Source organism: Oncorhynchus masou, chromosome 23 (assembly GCF_036934945.1).
Source record: "Oncorhynchus masou masou isolate Uvic2021 chromosome 23, UVic_Omas_1.1, whole genome shotgun sequence".
Classification (NCBI taxonomy): Eukaryota; Metazoa; Chordata; class Actinopteri; order Salmoniformes; family Salmonidae; genus Oncorhynchus; species Oncorhynchus masou.
This window is the reverse complement of record NC_088234.1, coordinates 37,781,646-37,802,431: the sequence shown is the minus strand read 5'-3', so window position 1 is coordinate 37,802,431 and position 20,786 is coordinate 37,781,646. Positions and strand designations below refer to the sequence as shown.

Below are 20,786 nucleotides of genomic sequence, written 5' to 3'. Positions count from 1 at the left end.
CACAGCTTGTGCAAGACATTCCATCAGCAATTCTCTGGCTACGTTCCTCCATTGAGTCAAAAAAACTTCTGATTCCAGGAGGACCATGAGCTGTTGCTATCGATAAGGTGTCTGATTCATCATTTTTACCTTGAATAGAAGTAGAGGGACTTTTGTCAGAGGTTGCTTGTTGTAAGCGCTGAGGGAACTTTATGCACTTGGCCAGATGATTCTGCATCTTTGTTGCATTCTTCATATGATTTGGCACAGTATTTGCAAATGTGCACAGCTTTTACATTAGCTGCAGTGAAATGTCTCCACACATCAGATAGTGCCCGTGGCATTTTCCTATAAAGATTAGAAGAAAAAACAGAATTCCATGTACAGATAAATAGTTAAGCAGTTCAACAATTCCTTTGTAAGATAAATGTTTTAAAATGAAACATGTTTGGAAACAGGTGAATTAACACTCAGTTAGGAGGCTCAAGCAAGCTAAAACCCACATGGTTGCAAAAACGAACAGAAATTGTTAACATGTTAGAAATGATTTAAACACACTTTGCTGTAGGCTACTATTTACTTGTTAACAAAAAAATCATGTATGTCGTATCTAATATATTCACCCCACCCAGTATTGTTTTCAAAAAAGCATTTAGTCCTTGGCTCAGATAGTGTAGTAGTGTGGGCTCAATGGCATCTCATTAGTGTGGAAGATCTTGAGAATCAGCTGCACATGTGATGGAAGAATGCACTGTGAATGCAGACAGTTGGAATTCCATTGAATAGGGGATAGTTTAACCAAAATATGCCACAAGACCTAGAATTGCCTTACATGGAAACCAGACCGGCTGCGCGCGTGCATAAATGTATTTTGTCCCTCTACACCAAACGCGATCACGACATGCAGGTTAAAATATCAAAACAAACTCTGAACCAATGACATTAATTTGGGGACAGGTCGAAAAGCATTAAACATGTATGGCAATTTAGCTAGTTAGCTTGCACTTGCTAGCTAATTTGTCCTATTTAGCTAGCTTGCTGTTGCTAGCTAATTTGTCCTGGGATATAAACATTGAGTTATTTTACCTGAAATGCACAAGGTCCTCTACTCCATTTAATCCACACACAAAATGGCCAACTGAATCATTTCTAGTCATCTCTCCTCTTTCCAGGCTTTTTCATCTTTGAACTTATATGGTGATCACTTTCATAGTATTACCACGGCAACCGGCAAAACAGTTAGTCTTTCAATCACCCACGTGGGTATAACCAATGAGGAGATGGCACATGGGTACCTGCTTCTATAAACCAATGAGGACATGGGAGATGCAGGACTTGCAGCGCGTTCTGCATCAGAAATAGAAAGGACTTCCATTTTAGCTCTTGGCATCGCAGACGCTCTTTGGCCCAATAATTGAATAACATGGATTTCTTCATTTATTTTGGGACACTTGTCCGTGAAAACTTTTTGGGGGTTTACTTCATGAGTCCATGTGTGTTGTTTGATAATTTGTATGTATTCACTATTATTATACAATGTACAAAATAGTACAAATAAAGAAAAACTCTTGAATGAGTAGGTGTGTCCAAGGTGTGTACAGTCCATTCAGGAAGTATTCAGACCCCTTTTTCCACATTGTTACATTACATTTTCTAAAATGTCTAAATATTTTTTTCTCTCTTATCAATAGACACAATACCCCATAATGACAAAGCAAAACATTTTTTATTTTATTTTGCAAATGTATTACAAATAAAAACTGATATCACATTTACTTAAGTATTGAGACCCTTTACTCATACTTTGTTGAAGCACCTTTGGCAGCGATTACAGCCTGGAGTCTTCTTGGGTATGGCTACAACCTTGGCACACCTGTAGTTTGAGAGTTCCCCTCTCTGCAGATCCTCTTGAGCTCTGTCCGGTTGGATGAGAAGCGTTGCTGCACAGCTTTTTTCAGGTCACTCCAGAGATGTTCTATTGGGTTGAACTCCGGGCTCTGGCTGGGCCACTCAAGGACATTCAGAGACTTGTCCCGAAGCCAATCGTGAGTCATCTTTGCTGTCCTTAGGGTTGTTGTCCTGTTGGAAGGTGAACCTTCACCCCAAGCTGAGGTCCTGAGCACTTTGGAGCAGGTTTTCTGCTCAAGGATCTCTCTGTACTTTGCTCCGTTCATCTTTCCCTCGATCCTAACTAGTCTCCCAGTCCCTGCAGCTGAAACATCCCCACAGCATGATGCTGCCACCACCATGCTTCACCGTAGGGATGGTGCCAAGTTTCCTCCAGAAGTGACGCTTGGCATTCAGGCCAAAAGGTTCAATCTTGGTTTTGTCAGACCAAAGAATTTTGTTTCTCATGGTCTGAGTCCTTTAGGTCTCTTTTGGCAAACTCCACGCGGGCTTTCGTGCCTTCTACTGAGAAGTGGCTTCCATCTGGCCACTCTACCGTAAAGGCCTGATTTGGTGGCGTGCTGCAGAGATGGTTGTCCTTCTGGAAGGTGCTCCCATCTCCACAGAGGAACCCTGGAGCTCTGTCCGAGTGACCATTGGGTTGGTCACCTCCTTGACCAAGGACCTTCTCACCCGATTGATCAATTTGGATAGAAGGCCAGCTCTAGGAAGAGTCTTGGTGTTTCCAAAGTTTTTCCATTTAAGAATGATGGCGGACACAGTGTTCTTGGGGACCTTTCCCAGATCTGTGCCTCGACACAATCCTGTCTGGGAGCTCCACGGACAATTCCTTCGACCTCATGGCTTGTTTTTTTTCTCTGACATCCACTGTCAACTGTGGTTCCTTATATTGACAGATGTGTGCCTTTCCAAATCATGTCCCAAACAATTGAATTTACCACAGGTTGACTCCAATCAAGTTGTAGAAACATCAAGGATGATCAATGGAAACAGGATGCACCTGAGCTCAATTTCTAGTCTTATAGCAAAGAGTTTGAATACTTATGTAAAAAGGTATTTCTGTATTGAATTTTTTTATACATTTCAGAAAACCTGTTTTCGCTTTGTCATAATGGGGTTTGTGTATAGATTGAGGGGAAAAAATGATTTAATCCATTTTAGAATAAGGCTGTAACAAAATCGGAGGGGTCTGAAATACCTTCTGAATGCACTCTATATGTATATGGAGGAAACTAGCTACCTGCTGAGAGTAAAGCAATGGTAATTACTTGGTTATGAACGTCCTCTCTACCCCACTGGCTCTAGTGAATGGTGCTGTCTTGGAGTAAGGTTTGTGGAATAAAATATTTACTCAACATGATATGATTTGTTAGTAAATTGTTTTTAGTCCAGCTTATAAAGAGCCCAAAACCCCCCAAAATAATAAAATCTGTAGAATGCATGAATCTTGCTATTTTGACAGCCACACTCATAATGCATATTGTTTGTCCTTCCCCAGGACCAGCTAAAGCCTGCGTTTACAGTGGCCAGCCTCCCGGGCACCACCAGTACCCATGCACCTACGGCACCCACCACATCCACCACCATGCAGGTTAGCAGCGGGCCCTCCTTCCCCATCACCAACTACCTGGCTCCCATCTCCGCTAGCAGCAACGTCAACGGCACAGTCCTCAAGACCACCGGTGCCTCCGGAGGGCAGGTCATGCAGCTGCCCAGCGGCTTTACCTTCATGTCAGGTACCTACAGCAGGAGAGACACTGGCCTTTATGCTATGCTATACTTTAAGGCCTGAGTGGGTGTGGCATATTGGCAATTATAAACTGCGTGGTTCGAGCCCTGAATGCTGATTGGCTGACAGCTATGGTATATCAGACCGTATATCACGGGTATGACAAAAAAATTATTTTTACTGCTCTAATTACCTTGGTAAGTCGTTTTATAATAGCAATAAGCAACCTCTGAGGTTTGACCGATATACCATGGCTAAGGGCTGTGTCCAGGAACTCTGCAATGCGTTGTGCGTAAGAACAGCCCACAGCCGTGGTATATTGGCCATATACCACACCCCCTCGTGCCTTATTGCTTAATTATACCTGTTCTTAGCCACGACATGATGCGGGATACCTTATCGTCCCAACAATTGTATATGCATCGGTTGAAGCTCAATGTTAAATTCAAATCTCCCTACCATCATATCTAAGCCAATATGTCACCAATGTCGAGGACATTTCCAAAATCGACTTGATTGGAAGAACACAAAAAATGATCCGCCTCTCGTCATGATCTGTCCTGCCATTACTGAGAATCACGGTACCAGATTTTTGACAGGGTTGATAGCATTAGGGTCATCAGACAATTGTTTTGCCCAAACCTAGCTCAAATTCTAGAAGTGGGATTAAAACCAGGCTACAGCATCCATAAGGTGACAATTAGACTTGGATCCATTTTGACTGAATACATTTGTTGGTTCAAAAGTTTTTATTAAATTTATAATTTTTTGCTCTCGTGGACATTTCAGACCATCAATGTGTTACTTTTTTGTAGCATTTCTGACAATGCTAACATATTTTCATCCAAATCTCAGAGTTCTAAAACCGGGATCAACAACTTGGTTGCTGCACAACAGCTGCAGCTAGCTAGTAGCAGCTGTAGCTAGCTAACACCAGTAGAAGAGAAGCAAGCTACAAGCAAAGGAGACTAGATAGCTAGGTATATTTTGCTATGGAAGGTTTTTCAGATCGTGCACCAACCACAACTCAATGTTGACAATATATCCTAGCTGGCTATAGTACATTCTTCCATAAAGCTTCGCTGTCTAGCTAAGTAAAGTTTATAGTCAACACCAAACACTTAACTTATAAAACATGGAATAGGCATTGCTCATCAAGCTACTCCGGCATGATACAGTCAAACTGGCTAGATAGCCTCCACTTTTCTGGGAAGGCTTTCCACTATTAGTGTGGAAAAGCCTTCCCAGATTTATCTGTTGGACAGATGGTGAAGTGTGATTCATCACTCCAGAGAATGCGTTTCCACTGTTCCAGAGTCCAATGGCGGCGAGCTTTACACCACTTCAGCCGACGCTTGGCATTATGCATGGTGATTTGTAGGCTTGTGCGCAGCTGCTCAGCCATGTAAACCCATTTCATGAAGCACCCGACGAACAGTTCTTGTCCTGACGTTTTGGGGCGGCAGCGTAGCCTAGTGGTCAGAGCGTTGGACTAGTAACCGAAAGGTTGTGAGTTCAAACCCCCGAGCTGACAAGGTACAAATCTGTCGTTCTGCCCTTGAACAGGCAGTTAACCCACTGTTCCCAGGCCGTCATTGAAAATAAGAATTTGTTCTTAACTGACTTGCCTGGTTAAATAAAGGTAAAATTAAAAATTAAAGTTGCTTCCAGAGGCAGTTTGTGACTTGGTAGTGAGTGTTGCAACCAAGAACAGACGATTTTTCTGCGCCTCAGCACTCGGCGTTCCTATTCTGTCAGCTTTTGAGACCTACCACTTGACGATTGAGGCATTGTTGGTCCTAGACTTTTCCACTTCACAATAACAGCAATTACAGTTGACCGGGATAGCTCTCGCAGGGCATGCATTTTGTTGGGAAGGTGGCATCCTATGATGTTGCCACATTGAAAGTCACTGAGCTTCTCAGTACTGGCTATTCTACTGCATGGCTGTGTGCTCGACGTTATACATCTGTCAGCTATGGGTGTGGCTGAAATAGCCAAATCACTGATTTTCCATGGGCTGAGATCCCGTTAACGGGATCGATATGACAACAGCCAGTGAAAGTGCAGGGCGCCAAATTCAAACAACAGAAATCTCATAATTAAAATTACTCAAACATGCAAGTATCTTATACCATTTTAAAGGTAATCTTGTTGTTAATCCCACCATAGTGTCCGATTTCAAATAGGCTTTACAGCGAAAGCACCACAAACGATTATGTTAGGTCAGAGCCAAGTCACAGAAAAACAGCCATTTATCCAGCCAAAGAGTGGAGTCACAAAAATCTGAAATAGAGAGAGAATTAATAACCTTTGATCTTCATCAGATGACACTCATAGGACTTAATGTTACACAATACATGTATGTTTTGTTCGGTAAAGTTTATATTAAAAAAATCTTATACATTGGCACGTTAGGTTCAGTAATTTCAAAAACACTTCCGGTAATTTTGCAGAGAGCCACATCAATTTCCATAAATACTCATAATAAACATTGATCAAAGATACAAGTTTTACACATAGAATTTTAGATCCACTTCTCCTTCATGCAACTGCTGTGTCAGATTTCAAAAAAGCTTTACGGAAAAAGCAAACCATGCAATAATCTGAGTACGGCGCTCAGAGCCCAACAAGCCATATTGTGCAGTCAACAGAAGTCAGAAATAACATTATAAATATTCACTTTACCTTTGACGATCTTCATCAGAATGCACTCCCGGGAATCCCAGTTCCACAATAAATGTTTGCATTGTTCGATAATGTCCATCATTTATGTCCAAATAGCTACTTTTGTTAGTGCGTTTTGTAAACAAATTCAAAGTCACGAAGCGCGTTCACTAGGAGCAGAAATATCAAAAAGTTCCGTTACAGTCCGTAGAAACATGTCAAACAATGTATAGAATCAATCATTAGGATGTTTTTAACATACATCTTTAATAATGTTCCAACTGGAGAATTCATTGTCTTCAGAAAAGCAATGGAAAGGGAGCTACCTCTCATGTGAATGCGCGTGACCAGCTCGTGGCTGCTGGCAGACCTCTGACTCATTCCCCTCTATCATTCAGCCCCCCTTCAAAGGGGAAGCCTCAAACAAGTTTCTAAAGACGGTTGACATCTAGTGGAAGCTTTAGGAAGTGCAACATGACCAATATATTACAGTATCTTCAATAGGGGCTGAGTTGAAAATCGACCAACCTCAGATTTCCCACTTCCTGGTTGGATTTTTTCTCAGGTTTTTCGCCTGCCATATGAGTTCTGTTATACTCACAGACATCATTCAAACAGGTTTATAAACTTCAGAATGTTTTCTATCCAAATATACTAATAATATGCATATATTAGCAACTGGGACTGATGAGCAGGCTGTTTACTCTGGGCACCTTATTCATCCAAGCTACTCAATACTGCCCCCAGCCATAAGAAGTTAACTAATGGGACAAGTGCCAACAACGCTGGCGTGGGTACATGGCGTGGGTACAGCCTCAGTGTTCACAGTAAACACGAGCTGGAAGTTGCACAGAATTTTCACAACATTCAAGTTTGCGCTTAGCAGACCAGTTTGGTTCTAGGGTATTTGAAAATAGTTTAAAATAGTATTTATAGGAAATTATTGACATACTTCAAAATGTATATGCTGATTTGGTTATTATTTAAAAATAGATATAATTTGAAAAAAAAATACAAATACTTGATTAAGCATGTATTTGAACCCAGATCTGGTCCGTCAACATGATTTCAATTTGAATCATCTTGCCAAGACGTCGAGGTGGTTCGAGGCAGTAGCGTGACTTGCGTTTCCACTTAAACAGTTGTTTATATTTTGCCGTGTTTCACATCTCCAGGAAGCCCTTTCAGCTTGGTTATATTTGACATGTATTACAAAGCCCCAGTATCCACGAAGGGAACATCTACATCCAATGGGCTCATGCCTTTGATTTTCATTGTAGGAGAGGAATAATTAGGAGGTCCAACACAATGGCCATCCCCGAGTCGGCTGCCGATCTCTGCCTATAATTGGTCATGAATATTCAGTGAAGATTAGGCAGTTCAATTGTGAAATTATAATTTATTTTTAATTCATGGAGCCCCTGCTCAAACAGAGTGTTTTGGAGCCAGATGTGCCCCTTGTAATAGGATTTGCTATATTGATATTAAAAGAGATCAAATTAGTACAGGAGGTCCAGGTTTACTAGTAAAAATTACCATCAATTTAAGACATGAAATGGTAGCTGCTGTTACAGCCATGTAATACTGGGAAATAACCACCTTAAAGCTTAAGAAGTCTTAGTTTGATTTAAATAAAGGTTTAAAAAAATGTTAAAAAATGGTTCATGTAGTGGTGCAATCACGGACATTCTAAAGTATTGTTGTTGCCCTTGTTGTGATGTCTGCTTGTAGTGATAGTGTGGCTAACCGACTGAGTAGCGCAGAGATGTTGTTCTGGGTCCCGACGTAGCAGATCTTTGTCTCCGGCTCCCTTTTCTCCCATTATGACAGCAGGCTCACTCTCTCTCACTCACTCACTCACTCACTCACTCACTCACTCACTCACTCACTCACTCACTCACTCATACTTTTTTCCCTCCTGCAGCAGGCACTTCTCTCCCTCCCGGCACCCCCACCATTCCGCTCAGCCAGCTTCACCAGCACACCCTGGCCATCCCGGGACAGCGGGGCCAGAAGCTCACCGCATCACAACTGACACAGCAGGGCCAGCAGGCCGTCTTCCGATTCCCCGCTGCAGTCTCCCTAGGTCAGTCTGTCGAGAGAAAGAGACTAGTCTGTGTCTGTTGAGAGACTAGTTTGTCTGTAGGTCGACAGAGACAAGTTTTCTCCTTCTTCTATTAATGGGTAAGCGGGCATCCCGGAGCTCTGTAAGGGAAGTTCCTGCCCCCAGTTGTTTTTTGAGATTCGCAGGATGATATGGTTGGTGTCTTGTGGGCTTTATAAAACACATCGGGGGGGGGGGGGGGTTGGGTATAGGCCTTGCTACATATTTCCATAAAGAACTGGTATTCATGTTTTATTGGTGTGGATGTTGTTAGTTATGGTCTGATTGGTGCTCTGGGAAAAAAGTTGGGAGGTTTGTCTGTCTGTCTGGCTGCAGAGGGGGATGTACAGTCGTGGCCAAAAGTTTTGAGAATGACACAAATATTAATTTCCACAATGTTTGCTGCTTCAGTGTCTATAGATTTTTTTGTCTGATGTTACTATGGAATACTGAAGTATAATTACAAGCATTTCGTAAATGTCAAAGGCTTTTCTTGACAATTATATGAAGTTGATGCAAAGAGTCAATATTTGCAGTGTTGACCCTTCTTTTTCAAGACCTCTGCAATCCGCCCTGGCATGCTGTCAGTTATCTTCTGGGCCACATCCTGACTGATGGCAGCCCATTCTTGCATAATCAATGCTTGGAGTTTGTCAGAATTTGTGGGTTTTTGTTTGTCCACCCGCCTCTTGAGGATTGACCACAAGTTCTCATTGGGATTAAGGTCTGGGGAGTTTCCTGGCCATGGATCCAAAATATTGATGTTTTGTTTCGAGCCACTTGGTTATCCCTTTTGCCTTATGGCAAGGTGCTCCATCATGCTGGAAAAGGCACTGTTCGTCATCAAACTGTTCCTGGATGGATGGGAGAAGTTGCTCTCAGAAGATGTGTTGGTACCATTCTTTATTCCATTCTGTTTTCTTGGGCAAAATTGTGAGTGAGCCCACTCCCTTGGCTGAGAAGCAACCCCACACATGAATGGTCTCAGGATGCTTTTACTGTTGGCAGGACACAGGACTGATGGTAGCGCTCACCTTGTCTTCTCCGGACAAGCTTTTTTCCGGATGCCGCAAACATTCGGAAAGGGGATTCATCAGAGAAAATGACTTTACCCCAGTCCTCAGCAGTCCAATCCTTGTACATTTTGCAGAATATCAGTCTGTCCCTGATGTTTTTCCTGGAGAGAAGTATCTTCTTTGCTGCCCTTCTTGACACCAGGCCATCCTCCAAAAGTCTTCGCCTCACTGTGCGTGCAGATGCACTCACACCTGTCTGCTGCCATTCCTGAACAAGCTCTGTACTGGTGGTGCCCCGATCCCGCAGCTGAATTAACTTTAGGAGACGGTCCTGTTGCTTGCTGGACTTTCTTGGGCGCCCTGAAGCCTTCTTCACAACAATTGACCCGCTCTCCTTGAAGTTCTTGATGATCCGATAAATGGTTGATTTGGGTGCAATCTTACTGGCAGAAATATCCTTGCCTGTGAAGCCCTTTTTGTGCAAAGCAATGATGATGGCACGTGTTTCCTTGCAGGTAACAATGGTTGACAGAGGAAGAGCAATGATTCCAAGCACCACCCCCCTTTTGAGGCTTCCTGTCTGTTATTTGAACTCAATCAGCATGACAGAGTGATCTCTTGTCCTCGTCAACACTCACACCTGTGTTAACGACATGATGTCAGCTGATGTCAGCTGGTCCTTTTGTGGCAGGGCTGAAATGCAATGGAAATGTTTTATGGGGATTCAGTTCATTTGCACGGCAAAGAGGGACTTTGCAATTAATTGCCATTCATCTGATCACTCTTTATAACATTCTGGAGTATATGCAAATTGCCATCATACAAACTGAGGCAGCAGACTTTGTGAAAATTTATATTTGTGTCATTCTCAAAACTTTTGGCCACAACTGTACAAGGAATAACAGGCATGAGGCAGGCATGGACTTTAGTTGACTGTACATAGGTGTATGAAACCATGTCCAAAACTGTATGGGGCAAACTAATATTCCTACCATTTATAAGAGTTCCGACAGAAGATTAGAATAGTGTACAGGTGAGTGATCAGCTGTTTTGTGTTGCCTGTTCCCCTCCAGGGGGAGGGATGACCCAGCAGCTGCAGGCCATCCAGGTGCACCCCACCACACACAACAACGACAGCAGCTTGGAGATCTCCCAGACCTCAACTGTCTCCACTGGTAACTCTCCTCTGTCTAACACAGGGCTGTACAACCCTGGTTATGTGTGATAAGCTCTATCCAGAGTCTAACTTATCTCTCTTGAGTGAGAGGAAGGTTGTAGTCTACAATACTGTTATGAAGGGTCAACTTCAGTTGAACAGAATTGAATTTTCCCTCAGTGATACAGTGCCATCTGGTGGGCAATGTCTCTTTTAAACTTCTTACTTTGTCTTATACACTAATATTTTCCCCACTCTCCCAGCGACCATTGTCACATCGTCTGTGCCCACGTCCATGGCGGGGCACATGATGTACACCAGCCCCCACACAGTGATGTACGCGTCCAGCCCCTCGGCCATGCAGGTGTCCCACGGACAGGGCCAGGACACAGGTGAGACCACGCTTGACTACAGTAGGCTACGCTGGGACACAGGTGAGGCTACACTGGCTGTGGGTTGATGGGGGAGGTTGATTGATATATGATTCAGACCTCAGTTCAATTAGTATTTTTTTTCTTTCATTTTTTTTTATCTGGGTGTGTTGAGCTTAACCTATGAAATGCTCCAAAAAGTGCAACCTATCCTATCTGGCATTCCAGGCAGGCTTAATCAAATGCTCAAAGGATGAAAACGCATACTGTTTTAACCCAGATCTAGTATGAATATAGCTACATAGTCGGGAGGTTGACTATGACAGGCTAGTGTGTTTGACCCCGACCCAAAGTGGGGTGGTATAGCCTATACAGCATGCACATAGTCTCTGTATATAGTCAGTGGTATAATGTTAGTCTCTGTATATATTCAGTGGTAAAATGTTAGTTTAGATGAGAGGGCTGTGTTCATGTTTGTATGTGTCCGTCTCTCTCTGGCTAGGTGCTGTCCCTCAGGTATTCCTTACGGCACCCTCGGGCACCATGCAGATCCCTGTTTCTGCAGTGCAGCTACACCCAGTACGGCAAGACCTACATTTTACAAGTGAAACTCTCATATTCTCTCTGCAACCAGCATGCCACTGACATGCACTAATGCATCCGGACAGAGCACTGTTTATCACTGTGGAGGGGAGGGTTTGGCCTGCCTCCTGTACTGTTACTGTATGTGGATGATCTACTCCTATGACATTTGGGGCTCCAGAGTTGCGCAGCGGTCTAAGGCACTGCATCTCAGTGCTAGAGACGTCACAGACCCTGGTTCGATCCAGGGCTGTATCACAACAGGCTGTGATCGGGAGTCCCATAGGGCGGCGCACAATTGGCCCAGTGTCGTCGGGGTTAGGGGAGGGTTTGGCCTGGGATAGGCTGTCATTGTAAAATAAGAACTTGTTCTTAACTGACTTGCCTAGTTAAACAACCGTTAAATAAAAATGAAAATAATGTTTGGACAACACTGCACGGAACATTATTGAAAGCCATATGTTCTTTGGAATACTTTTTTTATTTGTATTGAGGAAATCAGTCAAAGTCACACAGGATTGAGATTTCAATAGATTGGCTTTTTATAGAGGTGAATGTGAGTGAATGACTAAAGTTTAGGAGCAGAATATAATCCATTGTGTTTCACAGAGCCTTAGTTGGAGTACAATAGCTACCGTACACTATAACAACACAAATGACCAAACTCATGCAAAGTGATGCTTTTAGAAAAAGCTTTCTTTTCAAAAATAGAGGATTTTAGTTAATCAATTTAATGTCAATAATTGTGTGCTTAGGCTGGGTTGGGGTCAATTCCAGTCAATTCAGGAAGTACAGAAAAATTCATTATCTTCAATGCTTTTCAATTAGGAGCAATTTGAATTTGTTTACTTCCTGAATTACCTGGAATTGAAATGGAATTGACCCCAACCATGTTAGGCAGGTGTATTGTCTGGCAATAGGCTACTCAACAGTGCAAATTAAGGCATGCAAAGTGGAACCAAAGATTTTTTATAATTAACCCAAGATAGACCACAGCCTATCGTTTCCAATGGGAGCAAATTAATCATAGTGGGCAGAACAAGCAAGGAGGTGGGCAGAGCCAAGCATGAGCTAGTGAGATCCTATTGCCTCATTCTGGCATGTATTTGCATATTTCCGTGGGGGAACGCCTACTCTGTCAAGTGCACGTGTGCAATAACTCAATTCGCCCTTGCACTCCTAAACAATTAAATTTAAAAACAACTTTGACAAAGGGTAAAGTCTACAAAACTGTTCATCACAAATTCTAGTTTTGGGAACAGAAAACTGTATTGATATCAACCGTTTCATCGATGAGAAAATTCGTAGAATGTTGGGCAAAATCCATCTTCTCCCTCTGGCGGCCACTGGGATTCCTCTCATCACCATATTTGGTGCTGAGTGGAAATGCCAACCGAATGGTTCAGATTTATACATCCGGCTCATTGTTCTATCTGTGGTGGACCCATGCTGAGCATAGAGTTATGTTCTCTCTTCTTTCCCAATGTCACTTTAATTTTCTTTGACTTTGATTGGTCTTCAGTGGCGCATGCTGATGTTTCTGTGCTGTGTTGCAGATGGTGATTGGTCAGCAGTTGAGCAGCAGCAGCGGTAACCTGACAGAGCTGCAGGTGGTCAGCCTGGACACCACCCAGAACACAAAGAACGACTGACAGACACACTGAGGCCCAGGGAAACTGGCCAGACATCTCTATTTATTGATGCCTTCCATTATTTTACAGCTCTGTGTGTTGCATTTACATTACAATTCTGTATGTATGCACACGCATGGAAGGGTATGTGTGTCGCTAAGCTTTGTATGTGAGTAGATGTTTGAAAATACGTATGTATTCATTCACTAAAGCATAGAAAGGAATTGAGATATTCACTAAATCCTCCTTTTGGAATACCTTGTCTATAGTATTGGGGGGGTGGGGGTCTGTAATTATTTGTCAAGTGCACATGATGCAGGTGCTGCAGCTCCACACGTCAGCCAAAGATACATTTTTGTGTGTGTGTGTGTGTGTGTTCGAGTAAACTTGGGATTTATAAATGGGAAAGGTATGGTGGCTTTGGGGTTAAAGACATTTGTAAATGTACATAATTATTTTTGAATTGAATCAAATTGTATTTTTTGCCTGTTTGTGTGATGGCATATAGTTGTTTTGTATATGCAAGTAATTTGCATATAGAATAAATTAATTATTTATACACTATGTACACCTGCTCTTTCATGACATACACTGACCAGGTGAATCCTATGATCCCTTATTGATGTCACTTGTTAAATCCACTCCAATCAGTGGAGATGAAGGTGAGGAGACGTGTTAAAGAAGGATTTTAAGACTTGAGACATGGATTGTGTATGCGTGCCATTGAGGGTGAATGACAAAAGATTTAAGTGCCTTTGAACGGGGTATGGTAGTAGGTGGCAGGCGCACCAGTTTGTGTTAAGAACTGCTGGGTTTTTCACGCGGAACAGTTTTGCGTGTGTTTCAATAATAGTCCACCACCCAAAGGACATCCAGCCAACTTGACCCAACTGTGGGAAGCATTGGAGTCAACAAGGGCCAACTTCCCTGTCGAACGCTTTCAACACCATGTAGAGTCCATGACCTGAAGAATTGAGGCTGTTCTGAGGGCTATTTCTTATAGTTGGCCAACTAACCTTACGCTTCAGAATACATTATCTTGTAAAATATATTCTGGTAAAAATGTATAGTTTAATTATTTACATTTAAGTCATTTGGCAGACGCTCTTATCCAGAGCGACTTACAAATTGGTGAATTCACCTTATGACATTTAAATTGAGTTAGCTGGATATGCGGATCCTGCGTTGTGAAATATTAGCCAGCTTGTGCCAAACTGACTGACAAGAGTGACATCTTTCTAGAGTGAATCACAATGACCTCTTCACACCTTGCCTGTCACAGTGCTGAAGGACTGCGTCTACCTGTGCCTGTATGGCCATGTAGGTTATTGAAAGTTATTTTCGCTAGTCTGGGCAGTTGGTAGCAGGGCACTAGCAAGCTCCTGTGTCAGTTAAGAATTGGACAGAATGCCAGGATAAAACACTGAACTCGAATGGTTTTCTGCTATTCTCATTTAGCTGAAATAAAAAGGGTATTTTCTCTAGGTGTCAGTACTGTATGAAGGGTTTGTTAGTCTCCTTATAACCATACCTAGATTCATGTATTATATATGCTTAATTATGTTAGGTGGGAGGGGTTTGCACTTTTGAGACTTTTATTGGTTCCATCACAACAGGCAGGCTCAATCAAGCACAACTTATGTATATGAACCCAGGTCTGCTTATAGCATGGTTGATCAATCAACCAATAAATCTATACAATGTCATATTGCCTCTGAACCATTTAAACATGCTATGCTATGCTGGCATTTTCTTAGGAATTTACATTTAACTGTGTTCATGAAGAATAGTGAGGTTTTAAAGGGTATTTCAAAAAGTGAGTTAAACCACTACAAGTTTTAAAGACTTATAACTTCATAGTATTTATTTGGAGAAATAATGGTATTTGACCCAGTTAGGACCCACTTTACCAAGGTGGATTGGAGATAGTGTGAGCACCATTTTCTTTCTACCAACAGGGCCTCTTTTTCATAGTTGTGGGTTTGCGTTCTCATGAAGGGAATTGAAATGTCTGTTTATTCTGCAAACCATCACGCAAGAGCCTTGGACCTTAGCTTTTACTGTACATTAAACTCATGTATTTCTCCCATCCCAGGAAATTGTTTCTCCAGTCAGTGGAATATTTTTGTGTATATATGGACTGAGCTGACAATGTATTGAGCAAGTTCATGCAATGCTCTTTTTTGTAGTTTTTATTTTTTAATTTGCAATCAAAGGCCAAGATTCAAGCCGATCATGTTTGTAGACTGCGTCTTTTAAAGGCAATGTTGCGGAGATCACATTCAAGATCAGCCGTTCAGATTTCGACCGCTCAATTGGAAATTCTTTCATGTCAAGCGCGCTATATGGAGGTTTTGGATGGAATCCCAGCCAATGTCTTGTGGGTTAGAAGTTGACACTTGTTATCTCAGATTCTTCTAAATGGATCTCAAAATAAATTAAAAAGGAGATTATGAATAAATGGAAGTGCAGTCATGGTAAAAATATAAAATGGTTATTTTGTGCAGTTTTGTTTTCGTACTTTTGAATTAAACGTAACCATATGTACAAAACTTTTGTAATAAACTAATTAAACCTTCCAATGCATTTTGTCCATTAATCCAATTTGTTAAATTTGATTCAACAATAACAACCAAACAACTTGAGGAATAAAGCTGTATTTTTATTGGGGACGGAAGATGTTAAACAAAGCCATAATGTCCTGTATGATTTCTCACACACACCGGAAAGTAGCACACATAAACCAGAAATGGCAGATGAGAATGAAAACGTGATGCCCCTGAGTGTATGAGAGAAACTGCAGAAAAGAACCCACCCTGTCGGCGATAGTTATTTTCGAGACACTGATCATAAGCATCAAGAGGCGATGATGAGGAATGAGCATGCAACTTAATATTACATTTAAATACCATTGCACTAATCACAGAATAAATCATACTGGTCAAGAAAAAGTCCAAAAAGGTAACCCATTTCACACCCAGTTTTAGGTTAACAATCAAATGCAGCAAACATGTTTTACCAAAGATATACAGTGATTGGTCTAAGCGGATACAGAACAGGAAAATAAACTAAGTTGGCATCAGATTTTTTGAATACTAGACTCTTGCACCCAGACAAGGAAATACAAGCCCCCGTATGTATGCCTTTCACAAATAGAGCATCCAATGTGTGACAAACAAACCCAAGCCAAGCAGTGAAACCATTAATGTCACAGTGTGAAGTAAGGCATCATTGTATTTCCTTGTCAGTGTCTTCAGAAGAGGAGCAAAGTGCTGACTGCTAAGAAATCATCATGATGGGAAGGGAGCCTGGTCACTGATCTGTTTGTGCAATCTTCCTAACTCCTTATGGTCATTAGTGTGACAATGGAGTTGGGCCAGAAGGCACAAACAGATCTGGTACTAGGTTAGGAGAGAGAGATGCTGCTTTCATAATTACAATAAATGATATGCATGCAAATATTACTATTGTACACGTATAGCCTATATACACAGGTACAGAAAGGTTGGAAACGTTGATCACAAAATGTGCATGATTAAGAATAAAAATAATGTTTTTCATCCATTAAAGTAGACAAGTCACTCCTGAAAGGTGCATCCTAATATTTTTTGGGAGGGAGTTCATGATACAAACAAAAAAATCAAAAACCTAAAAAAGCTTTTTAGTATTGGTATATGTACAACATATGAACAAGAATGAAGACCATGTGCAAATCTGATTTCATGCAAACGTTTGCATAATTAGGCCAGAGGGGGACACTACAATGCAGGACAACCAGGTAGACAGCTAACTTTAATCAAAATGAAATAACAGATTATCTGGTTCATTTATAAAGCTAAAAACGGTCAAATGGGTTGTTCGTGGAATCAATCAGATGTCCATATCTTCCTAGAAAGTTAACCAGAACATTCAAACAAGTTCGCTGGCTAACAAGTTGATCCTATTTTGTGACATATTCCCCCAGGTGCTGTATAGGGTAGACAACCAGAAGCCAACTTGCTATGTCAACTTAGCAGGAACAACAGCTCTAGCCACTAAGTTCAGTGTCCCGGCTAATGTGGAGTATTTCAAACTCCTGACCTCATGGAGATTCATCCAGCCTGCGTACTACAGCAAGCATTCACACACCAACACACTCATCCCCTATAAACACAACCACACACACACTGGGCACCATCCATGTACAAACCCAAAGCGTTCAGGCAAGCAACACATCCCCAGCACCGGTTATGTCATGTAGTTCCCTAATTCAGACCGATTAAAATAATTAAGTGTAAGTGTCCAACCTCCACAAAATTACTCCAACAGGTACTTGCAACGAACCCTGGTTACACGATCTTCTAATCTACACAGCACACACACAATAGTGTCCTCCATCATTATATATATATTTTTTACATTAAGGACACAGGAGTCCTTTCCTCTGCGTCATCAAAGATCATTCTGGAAAACAATACTATTGGTAAATTAAATACCTCTTATGGAAACAAACTGTGTGTATACAATTGCATTTATAAAATGGTAGCTTACGAAGGAACATATCAAATTCATGTACTGTGTTCCCATACATTTACATGTAGGTCTACATGCCACAATGTAAGCTAACCAAGACAGAATTATTTATGTAATAGGACCACTTTGAGGATCTCCCAACCCCAAAATTAAGATTACCTCCTATAAATAAACAAGTAATGAATAACACGTAGAAAATGTGTTCCATGTAAGATCGCTGAAAGATGGCCATGCCACTACACTAGTACAGATTAAAAGACAACATAAGTGTACAATGTAGCAGAGTACATTTTGAAACGTCAATAATGATTACTGTATTAAGCGATAACATTGTCACAGAGGCAAAAGAAGAAGAAATGCGGAGTCACTTTCCTCAAAAGCCGACGAAGGTCCGAAAAGAAAGCAAAGATTCTGATATATGTAACGACTGAAAATGTCCATAGAAGTCCATGTCCAAATCCAGTTTGTTTTTCAGGATCCACATTCTACAAAATGTGATGTCACATTACTCTATAATGTTATCCCATTGCTAGTGAGGTTGACGGTGCAAACAATAAGAAATATACAACCATTGACATGGTTAGGTAGGTAGCCTGAGAAATGTTTACACGAACATCTCCACAGTGGAGTTTACTAGTCAGGGACAATTCAAAACTTGACACATTTTCTGTAAATTAAGTTGCATTGAGAGTTCCTTGTCTATTAAATTGGTTAAAAAATGGGTTTCTTTCTTTAAAAATGCATATCTGACAGTTAAAAAGGCAATCTGAAAGAATATGTGAAAATAAATACAGGGACTTTCCACTTCTGCCACACCGTGACTAGTATCTTATTATCTCAGACACTACAGTGAACTTCTCCATCATTTTTTTTGTTTGTTAAATAAGAACATTTTACATTGTATGTACTTTTCTTTTTAACAAATCGGGTGAATTACCTGATTTGGTAAGCAATATGGGTGCTAATTAGAGGGGCTATCTTGTCCACAGATTTTTTTGTGATTTGACATTGATAATCTGACAGAAGAATATATTAGAGATGTGGGCTAAAGATAAAATGTTTCACTAGGAAACAAACAACCTCCTGAAAGAGTGACTGAAAAGGCATAATAATCCAACACTAAGGCATTGACGCTTACAAACAGCAGAGTATGAAAAAAACTTAAATTAATACACACATACAGAAAAAACATTTCTCTCCCTATGACACACATAGTGAAGGGGTGATCATATTTGTTTAGGTGAGGTGAGAGAGAGAGAGCACGCAGGGACTCTGCAGGCCTTGCCCAGCTCAAACCATCTTGAGAATGTCCCCTCTCCTACCGCATCCATCCACACATTCTCTTCCTCACCCTGAAAGCCTCTAGCCCCAGATTGCCAGCCTTACTGTTGTTCTGGTTAGGGCATGGGGCAAAATGCTTTATCTGTAGTCCCAAGACATTTGATGAAACATATCCTGCTTACAGTATGTCTTTGGGGCACAATCGATTTTAGGGATGGTGGAAAGTCATTTGTTGATCCTGTCTTCTCCCTGCACCCCCCCAGTCCTGGCCTGTTGGATTAGGGGGAGGTGGAGGCAGACGCGTGGAACTTGACAAAGGCAATGGCAGCCAGCTCCTTGCAGAACTCCTCCAGTACAATCACCCCCTCCAGCAGGGTCATGTGATCAATGCTACATGGGAAAGACCAGGCAGGCACAGTGTCAAATTTCAACACATCCCCTTCAATCAAATACTTTGGTCTACCTGAACTAGGACTAAAATGTGTTTATGTGGCCAATGCTACACAGAAAAGGGGAAGGGACAGGGGTTGGTTGAGGGTTGGGGAATGCTGTCAGCATGGCCACTCCTCTTTAAATGTGTCACTCGTTGTGTCAAGCCACACCCCGCCACACAACAAATGGTGCAAAAGTAATAACGTTTTGGGGAAGCATTCCATACAAACCATTTCGTACCATGATTACGGATAATCCTGGACGAATCGCGAATAAATAATAACGATTATTTGCGATTCAGTCAGGATTATCCATAATCATGGAGGCATCCACATTAAAGTAGAAGTGTTATGAAATCATATATTATAAATTTACAAGAATGACTCCAAAATGACAAATTACACGATTTACCATTAATTTCCATTGGGCAACAAAGTATCTGAAACCAGTGGAGGCTGCTAAAGGGGAGGATGGCTCAAAATAATGGCTGGAACGGAGCGAATGCCATCAAACACATGGAAAACATGTGGTTGATGTATTTGATACCCTTCCACTCATGCCATTACCACAAGCTCGTTCTCCCCAATTAAGGTGCCACCAACCTCCTGCGTCTGAAACACAACCAAAACTAACTGCAAATACATCCAACAAGTTTGTAGAGTCACACCCTTGATGTAGTCATTGCATGCTAGGAATGAGACCAAATACTAAACTTTTGACTAATTTCATTTTAAGAATCTTTAAGATTTTCAAAACATTTGGACCCGTGCCTTTGAGAGAAAATAAAGTATTACTTGTTAAAGAACATATCTTTCTCTGAGCAACTGTATTAGTATAAAATAATATAATTTAGCTCAGTATTTGAATTATTGACTTTATAAATGCTCATCTTGATCAAGGGTGTCAATAACCTCACTATATACACTGAGTATACAAAACAATGCTGCTGGGTTTTTTCATGCTCAACAGTGTGTATCAAGAATGGCCCACGGTCCCAAAGGACATCCAGCCAACTTGACATAAATGTGGGAAACATTGGAGTCAACATGGGCCAGCATCCCTGTGGAATGCTCAACACCTTTTAGTCCATGCTGACAAATTGAGGCTGTTCTGAGGGGGGGGGGGGGGAAAGGGGGCTCAACTCAATATTAGGAAGGTGTTCCTAATGTCTTGTATACTTATATATATATATTTAGAATTACTGATTATATAAATTATAGATAGATAGATATAGAAGGAAGTTAACATAAAAAGTAATTTTCAACCATTGTTTACAGAGATTATTTCACTGCGTCACAATTCCAGTGGGTCGGAAGTTTACATACACTAAGTTGATCGTGCCTTTAAACAGCTTGGCAAATTCCAGAAAATGATGTCATGGCTTTAGAAGCTTCTGATAGGCTAATTGATATAATTTG

General features: G+C 41.3%; 2 protein-coding genes across 5 annotated transcripts in view; one reads left to right on the top strand and one right to left on the bottom strand.

Annotated features, from left to right (window-relative positions):
- The window catches only part of LOC135510780 (serum response factor-like), a 65,053-nt gene extending 49,981 nt beyond the window's left edge, over positions 1-15,072 (top strand). The window contains exons 3-8 of one of the 4 annotated variants that reach the window (XM_064931990.1): positions 3,386-3,623; positions 8,208-8,369; positions 10,477-10,578; positions 10,823-10,993; positions 11,433-11,534; positions 13,069-15,072. In XM_064931990.1, coding sequence (XP_064788062.1) covers positions 3,386-3,623; positions 8,208-8,369; positions 10,477-10,578; positions 10,823-10,993; positions 11,433-11,534; positions 13,069-13,106 — 813 coding nt within the window. In that variant the 3' untranslated portion in view covers positions 13,107-15,072. The remainder of the gene's footprint in view (positions 1-3,385; positions 3,624-8,207; positions 8,370-10,476; positions 10,579-10,822; positions 10,994-11,432; positions 11,535-13,068) is intronic. The other 3 variants (XM_064931992.1, XM_064931989.1, XM_064931991.1) reach the window with 3 other exon arrangements.
- Positions 15,073-15,784: 712 nt separating this feature from the next.
- The window catches only part of fhip2a (FHF complex subunit HOOK interacting protein 2), a 28,128-nt gene continuing 23,126 nt past the window's right edge, over positions 15,785-20,786 (bottom strand). Inside the window, exon 17 of the mRNA XM_064931988.1 lies at positions 15,785-19,326. Within this exon, the coding sequence (XP_064788060.1) occupies positions 19,215-19,326 (112 nt within the window). The 3' untranslated portion in view covers positions 15,785-19,214. The remainder of the gene's footprint in view (positions 19,327-20,786) is intronic.